The sequence below is a fragment of the Tachypleus tridentatus genome, chromosome 6 (assembly GCF_004210375.1).
Source record: "Tachypleus tridentatus isolate NWPU-2018 chromosome 6, ASM421037v1, whole genome shotgun sequence".
NCBI lineage: Eukaryota > Metazoa > Arthropoda > Merostomata > Xiphosura > Limulidae > Tachypleus > Tachypleus tridentatus.
In genome coordinates this window covers 158,312,792-158,325,008 of record NC_134830.1, presented here as the reverse complement: position 1 = coordinate 158,325,008, position 12,217 = coordinate 158,312,792, and the positions used below count along the sequence as shown (strand labels likewise).

At 30.1% G+C, this 12,217-nt stretch overlaps 1 protein-coding gene across 4 annotated transcripts in view; it reads left to right on the top strand.

The window, feature by feature from the left end:
• Positions 1 to 279: 279 nt before the first annotated feature.
• IntS11 (integrator complex subunit 11) overlaps positions 280 to 12,217 on the top strand; it is a 34,292-nt gene continuing 22,354 nt past the window's right edge. The window contains exons 1-6 of one of the 4 annotated variants that reach the window (XM_076509077.1): positions 281 to 399; positions 1,758 to 1,769; positions 3,001 to 3,086; positions 6,737 to 6,810; positions 8,382 to 8,493; positions 9,517 to 9,633. In XM_076509077.1, coding sequence (XP_076365192.1) covers positions 372 to 399; positions 1,758 to 1,769; positions 3,001 to 3,086; positions 6,737 to 6,810; positions 8,382 to 8,493; positions 9,517 to 9,633 — 429 coding nt within the window. In that variant the 5' untranslated portion in view covers positions 281 to 371. The other 3 variants (XM_076509079.1, XM_076509078.1, XM_076509080.1) reach the window with 3 other exon arrangements.

The window sequence follows — 12,217 nt, the reverse complement described above, 5'->3', positions numbered from 1 at the left end:
CTTTTTATGGTTGTAATTATATAAATCATTGTTTTCCGACTTATTATTGTATTAACCTAAAATGCTTCTTTACTCAAGTAATTTTCATTTCTAAATAACACTTATTATATGTACTAAATTATCATACATAAATAAGCGAGTGATCTGCAGGTGATCTGTTATGAAAATATTCTGTGAATACCAGTTATAGTGAAATACTGAAAAAAAAACTGTTTCTAATGCATGTGAAATACAAAATGTGTGACGAAAATGGTGCTTTTAATGTATATTGAAAAATATTTATTCGCCAGAGGACGCTTAGCACATGCTTGTTTGATTAAGCCGAGTTTAGTTCATTATTTTTATTTTTTAAAACGAAAACTGGGATTTCTATGGCTGAAATAAAAGTGACACCATTAGGTCAGAAGCATTATATAGTTTATAGAGTGAGAATGAATGGATAATTTTATTTTCAGAGAGAAGCGTACTGTTGATTGAGAATTGTGTACAGAGTCGTGGTATAAAAGCCTAATTAACTTTCATTTCTGATTTTAAGTTAAGTGCTTCACTATATTACGGATATTGCTATAGCTCAGTGTCTGTGGTGTATAAAATGTGATTTTAAAATTCATGATTAGTTTTGAAGTTTATATCTATCATTTATGTTGACACTGGGTAATAAGATCGAAGCATAAAAATAGAGCTGAGATTAAAATAAGGTGCTGCATTTATGTTTGTGGGAGGGGGATTGGCTGTTTTTATATATTTTTAAGTGTGACTTCTTAGTATAATAGCACAAAATCCACTCAATATTACCTCTTAGGTTTTAGCTGCATGATTCACCTTTCTATTATTCAAATGTTTTATGAACATAGGTTCTAAATGTGTTATTTAAAATAGATGTACAAAATAGCTTTTGTGTTTTCTTGTTTAAAGTTTACTGGTGTACCTCAGAGTAGAGATATATGATGTGCACTTCTGATTAGCAGAAGAAACTTTGTATTCGAAATTACATTTTTTTTTCTGCAAAATTGGATGTCAAGTAAATATTTCAAGACATTAGGTATCAACTTTTGACTTGCAATTGAATGCAAGGTTTTCAAGCTGTTCATGTACTGTCTGCTTAAAATTGTCTGTCCAAAAGGCTGTCATGTTTATAGAATTTGATAGTTATTTACAAGACATCCATGTATATGTCCTTGACCATATAACTGGCCTGAGACTGCCAGGTTGTATTTTTAAGATCTAGGTTTGATCTGATTTTGTGGGGGTGGAAGATGCACTTCTGATGTTTTTTTTGATATCATATGGCAAATATAGTGAACTATATTTGATATATTGTTATGTGTATTTCTTAACTTTCAGTCATCTTAAAATTAGCAACTGTTTAGATTCTAATTTTCATTTTTTAGCTACTCAGTAATATAGCTCTATTTTGTAGCTTTAGTATCTTGTAAAAATAAATGCTATAAAATTAGGTGTGTCACAAGAGACATTTAAATTACATTTTCAGGCTGTGTAGTGACTATAATATAGACTGATTCCCTTGTGTACTTTCAGTTATCTAAAAAAAGTTTACGCACTGCATATTTTAGGATTACCTATTAACAGATTTGCATGAGTGAATGTTTAAATTGAACTATGTGTGTTTTCTTATATAACATTCCTTGATTGTATGAATATTGAGATTATAAAAGTAATAAAAAAACTACAAGTTTGATAAAATATATTTATCTCTGTTAATGTTTGTACAAAGTTGCACATTTCTTTTATTTTAGGTGCTGGTCAAGGTGAGCAGATCAAGGTTACATATAAAAGAAGTTCTTACCTTAACCATCAGTATGAAACACATTGAATTTCTGTATCATCAGGCATCATTTTAAGAGACATTTTGAAGTAACATTATTGGTGACAAGAGTTCAGAAATTATCCAATATCATGGTGGCATTTCAGTGATTGTTTTATTGTTTTCAACAGAAGTAATAATTCTAGTTTGTAGGAAATATTTTTCAAATTCTTTTACTTTCAGATTTTGTTTACTTACTTTTGTTTTATTGAGTTTGGGGAAAACGGTTAATTTTTTATAAGTGTAATTTGGTTTTTACAGTATTTGTGGCTAGAAGAATGAACAGTTTTATTTTGTATGATTCAAAATTTTTGCTTGAAAATTTATGGTTCAGACCTGTTACATAGAACAGTTATATACCAGTTGTTATTTCTGTTTTGTTTTTTTTCACCCCCTCAAATAATTTTTTTTTCTTTCTTAATCATTAAGTTGTTATATTTTGTTGTGAATCTTTTTTTTTAATGTTCAATTTATTTTTTGTAGTTTGAAACATGAGTTTTTTACATTTTGTTACTTGCCAACACGTTAATGTTTAATGTGAATTTTTTGTTACTTAATTACCGACACTTTAATTTTTGGTGTGAATTTTTTCGTATTTACCAACATGTTAATGTTTGTTGTGAAGATATTTTTTACTTACCAACACAGTAATGTTTGGTGTGAATTTTCCATATTTCTAAGCTATGAAATAAAGGATGGTGCATATTGTAAAAGCACCTGAGAAAAGAGAGAAAAGTGAAAAGATGAGTGTTTTTTTATATACCATAAATTCTGGAGACATTGACTGTTGTGTAGCTAAAGAATTATTTTACTGATTTTGATGCCCCCACAGCAAAATATTGTATAGTTGGACATATGAGCTTGTCCCTGTCCATTGATCGCAATCTTGTGGTCAGAATATGTCAAGAATAAATGGATAGATTGGGACCAAAAATGTATAGTGAGATCTGGTTAGTTTTTGAAGGTCATGGGTTTACTGTTCAGTGTTGGGATATGGTTGTTGTGTAAATACAATTGTCACTTGGTTTTCATGTTTCAGTAAAAAGTAAAACTGATTACTTGCACTATCTGGCAGTGACAGTTGAATGCAAACCTTAACTATTTGAGTACATTACATTGTTTTCATTCTAGTTTTCTCTTTATTACTTCTTTTGTGCACCATTTTTACATTTCAGATGTTGGTAGAAGCTGTATCCTTCTCTCGATTGGAGGAAAGAACATTATGTTGGACTGTGGCATGCATATGGGATACAATGATGAGGTAGGCTTAGGTGATGATTAAGCGATTGGTAATTTGTGCTGATCATTTCTTCTATCCATCAGTCTCAAGTAATGGATACGTAAATGAGTTTGTAATTAAATTTTGAGTAAAAATGGAAGATTTGTCCATTTTTACACTATAGATATGTGATATTTACAGTATTTCATATTGTTATTGGAGCTACAATGTGGACTCTGAAAATGGTTCTGTTGCACAAGGATGTGTTGATGTAATCAGCAAAAAATTAAGCTAATTTCAGGTTTATAATTATCTAATTTTGTATCTGGCACTACTGAAAATATCTATCTAATTTTGTATCTGGCACTACTGAAAATATCTATCTAATTTTGTATCTGGCATCACTGAAAATATCTATCTAATTTTGTATCTGGCATCACTGAAAATATCTATCTAATTTTGTATCTGGCATCACTGAAAATATCTATCTAATTTTGTATCTGGCATCACTGAAAATATCTATCTAATTTTGTATCTGGCATCACTGAAAATATCTATCTAATTTTGTATCTGGCATCACTGAAAATATCTATCTAATTTTGTATCTGGCATCACTGAAAATATCTATCTAATTTTGTATCTGGCACTACTGAAAATATCTATCTAATTTTGTATCTGGCACTACTGAAAATATCTATCTAATTTTGTATCTGGCACTACTGAAAATATCTATCTAATTTTGTATCTGGCACTACTGAAAATATCTATCTAATTTTGTATCTGGCACTACTGAAAATATCTATCTAATTTTGTATCTGGCACTACTGAAAATATCTATCTAATTTTGTATCTGGCACTCCTGGAAATATCTATCTAATTTTGTATCTGGCATCACTGAAAATATCTATCTAATTTTGTATCTGGCACCACTGAAAATATCTATCTAATTTTGTATCTGGCACCACTGAAAATATCTATCTAATTTTGTATCTGGCACCACTGAAAATATCTATCTAATTTTGTATCTGGCACCACTGAAAATATCTATCTAATTTTGTATCTGGCACCACTGAAAATATCTATCTAATTTTGTATCTGGCACCACTGAAAATATCTATCTAATTTTGTATCTGGCACCACTGAAAATATCTATCTAATTTTGTATCTGGCACCACTGAAAATATCTATCTAATTTTGTATCTGGCACCACTGAAAATATCTATCTAATTTTGTATCTGGCATCACTGAAAATATCTATCTAATTTTGTATCTGGCATCACTGAAAATATCTATCTAATTTTGTATCTGGCACTACTGAAAATATCTATCTAATTTTGTATCTGGCACTACTGAAAATATCTATCTAATTTTGTATCTGGCACTACTGAAAATATCTATCTAATTTTGTATCTGGCACTACTGAAAATATCTATCTAATTTTGTATCTGGCACTACTGAAAATATCTATCTAATTTTGTATCTGGCACTACTGAAAATATCTATCTAATTTTGTATCTGGCACTACTGAAAATATCTATCTAATTTTGTATCTGGCACCACTGAAAATATCTATCTAATTTTGTATCTGGCACCACTGAAAATATCTATCTAATTTTGTATCTGGCACCACTGAAAATATCTATCTAATTTTGTATCTGGCACCACTGAAAATATCTATCTAATTTTGTATCTGGCACCACTGAAAATATCTATCTAATTTTGTATCTGGCACCACTGAAAATATCTATCTAATTTTGTATCTGGCACCACTGAAAATATCTATCTAATTTTGTATCTGGCACCACTGAAAATATCTATCTAATTTTGTATCTGGCACCACTGAAAATATCTATCTAATTTTGTATCTGGCACCACTGAAAATATCTATCTAATTTTGTATCTGGCACCACTGAAAATATCTATCTAATTTTGTATCTGGCACCACTGAAAATATCTATCTAATTTTGTATCTGGCACCACTGAAAATATCTATCTAATTTTGTATCTGGCACCACTGAAAATATCTATCTAATTTTGTATCTGGCACCACTGAAAATATCTATCTAATTTTGTATCTGGCACCACTGAAAATATCTATCTATTTTTGTATCTGGCACCACTGAAAATATCTATCTAATTTTGTATCTGGCACCACTGAAAATATCTATCTAATTTTGTATCTGGCACCACTGAAAATATCTATCTATTTTTGTATCTGGCACCACTGAAAATATCTATCTAATTTTGTATCTGGCACCACTTCAAATGTGTATTGATAAGTCTCATCCTTAGGTAAGGACTTCAAGAGAAAATCTTCTAATTTTTGATAACTAAGTTATACTGAAAACTTGGAATAGAAGAGCTGGTAGTCATAATTGTAGTTTAATTTATCATTAACTGTTAACTTATCATAGTTGTAGAGTATACTGACTGGTTGGTTACCACAGATGTGAAGTGAGTTGTGGCTTAGAATGAAAAATGATTTAATATTCGTTTGTAACCTGTTTGAAAACACACGTACAGATCTTTTTATTAGATAATTACTACCGTTTATCTGAAATCTAGTCACTGTACATGTTTTTAACTTTTACTTTTAAAAAGCTCATTGTGATTTCCGTTAAACTTTAATTTTTACCTACATCAGTGTGGGAACCAAACTGACCATAATTTTGTATTTTTAGGATAAAAAACAACTTGAAATTAAATAGGTTTTACCATTCTTTTTAGCTGTGGGAATAATATTAAAAAATATATATAATTAATAATCTGTTTACTGTTTGACTGACCAATATCTTAAAGAACAAAATGATTTTAAAAGAATAAATGTGAAGCTGGTAGTGGCACACACAAATATAACTGTGCAGATAGCCAGTAACTGTTTAGTATTTCTTTTCATGTGTTTTATATAAGAATTTTTTTAGATTGAATATGTGGTCTGTTGCACATTGTTGATTTTTATTTTGACATATGTTTACCTGACAAAAGCCTAACATGTAAATAAATAATTAGTACTTTTAGCATTAGTTTAGAAAATTCTCGGAGAATGTGTATATTGACTTGTATTGTAAAGAAATAAAGGATGGTGCGTATGGTGAAACAAATTTAGCTTAGTTTGTTGAAATTTGAAAGTTTGAGTTTGTAAACTTAGAATACATGAACAGACAGCATAATTCTATAATACTAAATATAAATAACACTAACTCAGTACGTCCTGTTCTTTTAGTTCTCGTGTGATTTTTCCTTTCAATTGAACAATATTACAATACACTAGTACTTGTGTTGTTATCTTATGTGTTATGTTCACATACAGATAAATTAATATTCTAGTTGAAGCTTATTGTAATTGTACCATGTTGATTCAATATTGTATATACTATAAAATTGTTTTTAGTCTTTATTTACTAATATAACTAGTGTGAACACAATGTTTTATCTTAAATAGAGACCTAAGTTCAAATGTGAGCTCAGGTTGAATTTATGTAACAACTACCATTTTATATAGGAAAATCAAAAATATATATGTTTTGATTAGCATGAATGTAAGTTAGGGCTGTGTTAAATGTAAGTTTCAGTTATAAACTAATATAAACATTTATGATTTAAGACATAAGTGTTGTCAGAAGCTAATTAAAAACATAGCTTTTTTTTTCAGTGTTTTATTAGCATATCTAATGTGTAGTCTTCCTTTGTAGCGGAGATTTCCAGACTTTTCATTCATCACTCAGGAAGGACCTTTGAATGATCATTTAGACTGTGTGATTATTAGGTAAGACTAGGCCTAACAATTTTGAAACAATGGGTTGTTTGAAGTTTAAGCAAATAATTAATCTTCTGCTGTGGATATTGAGATTCTCTTTATGTGCATAAGTATCTAAAACAAAGTTCTGCTGGTTAACATGTGTAAAACCAGGAACCATTTTGTTCTTCAAGGTTGCTCTCTCATGGCTACTCTCATGAAAAAGATGAGTGAAAATCAGTACCACTTTTAGGTTATAATTGTAAGTACTGGTGGTTTTTAACTGCTTCATTGCAACATACATTATTTTAAATATTCATTTCTGTAGTTCACAGAAGTCTTTTAATAGCATATAATATAAAAAAAATATTCACTAATGTCTTAGAAATGTCAATAGTTCCAGATATCATTTGTGCAAATACTGTTACTCATGTTAGGACTAAACTTCCCACAAGACTACAAGTAGCACATGAAATATTGTGCAGTTGTACCAGTCAAGCAAGGTGGAATCATAGAGTTTAATAAAACGTGTATTTGTAGTAATCCCAAAATTTATCTAAAGATACATTGTATATTTGATCTATACAGTTTTACTTTAAAATTTTGTTTTTGCTCTGTATTTAAAAAAAGACAAAAGGAAATAAGTATCTTTTATTAAATAACTTGGATTGATATATTCTTACTTAATGAAAATGCTGTTGCAGATCCTCAGAAATACTGTGTCATTGATTTGAATCCACCAATTTTGTAACTTTGTTTACCCCAAAATGATATTTTATTTGACTTTGATAAAATAAAAAAAATATTTTCTATATACTATAGACACATGACAACCACTACTAATGTCATACTGCATATCATTGCTTGAAATTATTGTAACATTTACAGCCTGTAACACTGAATTATATTGACAGAGGAGTATTAGGATGAGCTGCTTCAAATCTATTAGTAGAGATGTTATTATGATATCATTGGTGGATGAGTATCATCCTCCTGGACACTCAAGGTGAACTTATTTCCAATGTATGTGTTGTACATAATCACTTCGAAATAAACTAGTCCAACAGTAAGAACACTAGGCTCTGTGAGTTTACCCTCACAATTTTTTCTCTATATTCATGAATGCATATTTGTTTTTTTTCATATGGTTAGTATGAAAGCTATGCATTTAAATCATTGAATTGTTTTATAAAAATCAATAAATTGTAAACTACAAATTAAATATAGGTAAGTTAAACTTATTGGTGATACTCATTGAATTGAGGTCTAGATATGGCCTGGTGATTAGCTTGCTGGATTGTAGATCTATGGTTAGATTCAATCTCTGTTCACTGTAAACACACAGTTGACTCTATGTGTTGACGTGTTTTCGCATTACTTCAACTGTTATTTGTCATGACAGACTATGAGTCACTGTATGTTTTTCCTCCATTTCTTGTTATATTATATTGGTAGGTGATTAGAAGGTTTTTACATGAGTATTTTAAAGGTAATTAAATGTAGAATATTTATTGCTTATGGCTTTAAAATTTTTTATGTGTAATTATATTCTATTACATTCTTAGATGTTTGTCTGTAGAATTATTGTTATTTGTTTTTAGCCATTTTCATCTGGATCATTGTGGTGCTTTACCATTTATGAGTGAAATGATCGGCTACTCTGGTCCAGTGTACATGACCCATCCAACAAAAGCAATTTGTCCCATTTTACTCGTAAGTTTTATGTATAGACTTTTTTTGTTTTTGCAATTATTACAAATGTGAACAATTTTCATTCTTCTCACTGAGTGTGGCTTTGTAGTTAGTGTGCAGTTTGGGTGGTAAAAATTCCCAAATATTAATTTATTTTTTCATATTTTGAACATATTTGAAGTTTATTCAGTTTTTATGAAAACATAGTTTCTGTAGTTGATTTTTATTTATTCTCTGCTGTTTGAACATGAAACATTAATCTCTCCGGCAACACTTTGACACAATCATGATGTCAGTAAAATTTGTAGTCTTTTGCAAGAGTATAAAAAAACAATTACATTTAATTAATTTTACTGAGAAATTTAAGTGTTAGAAACTCTAATGTATTTAACAAGTATTTTTACTGGAACGTAGCATGTATGTAAATTCATGTACATGATCTACAAGCATGTTCTGAGTTATGACAGTATGTTCTAATTAAGTTTTGTAGAGTTAGAGATCAGAGGTTCAAGTGAACATGTAATGTACATTCAGTAAGAGTCCTAGGTTAGATTTCCTTTTGTATTATTACACTAAATCTTGTAGTTCAGAATTTTGAAATGCCACGTGATGTATATATTAAAGATGTAGACAGGTGGTTCATCAGTTGATGGAGTGTGTGTACACACACACACACACATACAGACTTTTGCCAAATAATGGTCTAGATATATGTATAAAAGTGGTTTTCATACCTGTTTATTTCATGTGTTTATATCCCATACCTTTGATTACCACATAAACGCTTGTAATATTTCCTGTGTTTGTTGTTTACCAGGCTTTCTGTTGGTCGTACTGACACTTTTGTTTTACGATAAGAAACTTCCATGTTGCCTTGGTAATAGATGTAATTTGTTTCTCTAGGATTCTAGACAACTGTTCAATGAATTTTCTGGCAATACTATAACCACTTTAATGTTAAATAAAGTTTGGATTGTAGTGTAAAATTAACGTAAATCCAACAGGAGTCTAATGAATCAGTGTGTTAACATTTCTCTTTAATAGGAAGATTACAGAAAGATTACAGTAGATAAGAAAGGGGAAACAAATTTTTTTACATCTCAAATGATTAAAGATTGTATGAAGAAAGTTGTGGCAGTGAACCTTCATCAAACAGTACAGGTATAAAATGTTTCCTTCTGATTATTATTAAGTATGTAGTAACTAAGGAAAGGTCGTAGTATGTAGTAACTAAGGAAAGGTCGTGTTTTGGAACATTTGAGGAGGGAAAAAAATTTAAAAACTAGATCTGAACAACAACTTAGGTTTAACATTCTTCTCATGGTGCTTTACACAACTTAGGTTTAACATTCTTCTCATGGTGCCTTACACAACTTAGGTTTAACATTCTTCTCATGGTGCCTTACACAACTTAGGTTTAACATTCTTCTCATGGTGCCTTACACAACTTAGGTTTAACATTCTTCTCATGGTGCCTTACACAACTTAGGTTTAACATTCTTCTCATGGTGCCTTACACAACTTAGGTTTAACATTCTTCTCATGGTGCCTTACACAACTTAGGTTTAACATTCTTCTCATGGTGCCTTACACAACTTAGGTTTAACATTCTTCTCATGGTGCCTTACACAACTTAGGTTTAACATTCTTCTCATGGTGCTTTACACAACTTAGGTTTAACATTCTTCTCATGGTGCTTTACACAACTTAGGTTTAACATTCTTCTCATGGTGCTTTACACAACTTAGGTTCAACATTCTTCTCATGGTGCCTTACACAACTTAGGTTTAACATTCTTCTCATGGTGCCTTACAATATTATATTTCTTAGGTTTAACATTCTTCTCATGGTGCTTTACACAACTTAGGTTTAACATTCTTCTTATGGTGCTTTACACAACTTAGGTTTAACATTCTTCTCATGGTGCTTTACACAACTTAGGTTTAACATTCTTCTCATGGTGCCTTACACAACTTAGGTTTAACATTCTTCTCATGGTGCTTTACACAACTTAGGTTTAACATTCTTCTCATGGTGCCTGACAATATTATATTTCTTAGGTTTAACATTCTTCTCATGGTGCCTTACAATATTATATTTCTTAGGTTTAACATTCTTCTCATGGTGCTTTACACAACTTAGGTTTAACATTCTTCTCATGGTGCCTTACACAACTTAGGTTTAACATTCTTCTCATGGTGCTTTACACAACTTAGGTTTAACATTCTTCTCATGGTGCCTTACAATATTATATTTCTTAGGTTTAACATTCTTCTCATGGTGCCTTACAATATTATATTTCTTAGGTTTAACATTCTTCTCATGGTGCTTTACACAACTTAGGTTTAACATTCTTCTCATGGTGCCTTACACAACTTAGGTTTAACATTCTTCTCATGGTGCTTTACACAACTTAGGTTTAACATTCTTCTCATGGTGCCTTACAATATTATATTTCTTAGGTTTAACATTCTTCTCATGGTGCCTTACACAACTTAGGTTTAACATTTTTCTCATGGTGCCTTACACAACTTAGGTTTAACATTTTTCTCATGGTGCCTTACACAACTTAGGTTTAACATTCTTCTCATGGTGCCTTACACAACTTAGGTTTAACATTCTTCTCATGGTGCTTTACACAACTTAGGTTTAACATTCTTCTCATGGTGCTTTACACAACTTAGGTTTAACATTCTTCTCATGGTGCCTTTACACAACTTAGGTTTAACATTCTTCTCATGGTGCTTTACACAACTTAGGTTTAACATTCTTCTCATGGTGCTTTACACAACTTAGGTTTAACATTCTTCTCATGGTGCCTTACAATACTTAGGTTTAACATTCTTCTCATGGTGCCTTACAATATTATATTTCTTAGGTTTAACATTCTTCTCATGGTGCTTTACAATATTATATTTCTTAGGTTTAACATTCTTCTCATGGTGCTTTACAATATTATATTTCTTAGGTTTAACATTCTTCTCATGGTGCTTTACAATATTATATTTCTTAGGTTTAACATTCTTCTCATGGTGCTTTACAATATTATATTTTTTAGGTTTAACATTCTTCTCATGGTGCTTTACATTTCTTAGGTTTATCATTCTTCTCATGGTGCCTTACAATATTATATTTCTTAGGTTTAACATTCTTCTCATGGTGCTTTACAATATTATATTTCTTAGGTTTAACATTCTTCTCATGGTGCTTTACAATATTATATTTCTTAGGTTTAACATTCTTCTCATGGTGCTTTACAATATTATATTTCTTAGGTTTAACATTCTTCTCATGGTGCTTTACAATATTATATTTCTGTTTTTAGTTTACAGACTGTTAAGTAACGTTTTTATCAACCTTTTCAAACATGTTCAAAAGGTTTGGTTTAAAAGATAGATGGAAAATGTGTTTTTCTTATTAAAATAAAAAAAAAACACATTTTGTAAAACCTGTTACAGCACAAAGTAAAACTGATATATATATATTTTTTTATTTCTTTTCTGTAAATCATGCTTTTTCTTTAATTTTCTCAACATTGGCTCAGTCAATTCGACTGACCTTGTGACCTATTTGTACTTATTCAAAGTCTATAGATTTGACACTTTTAACTTTCTTATTTCAGTAGTCTTTCAGTTAACATTATAAATCTTTCACATAGAAAAAAAATATCTTTTAAAGAAGTGATTTTAATAAACTAAAATAATAACTCGTCTTTTAATATATTGAGTATTTGTTTTGAATAGTC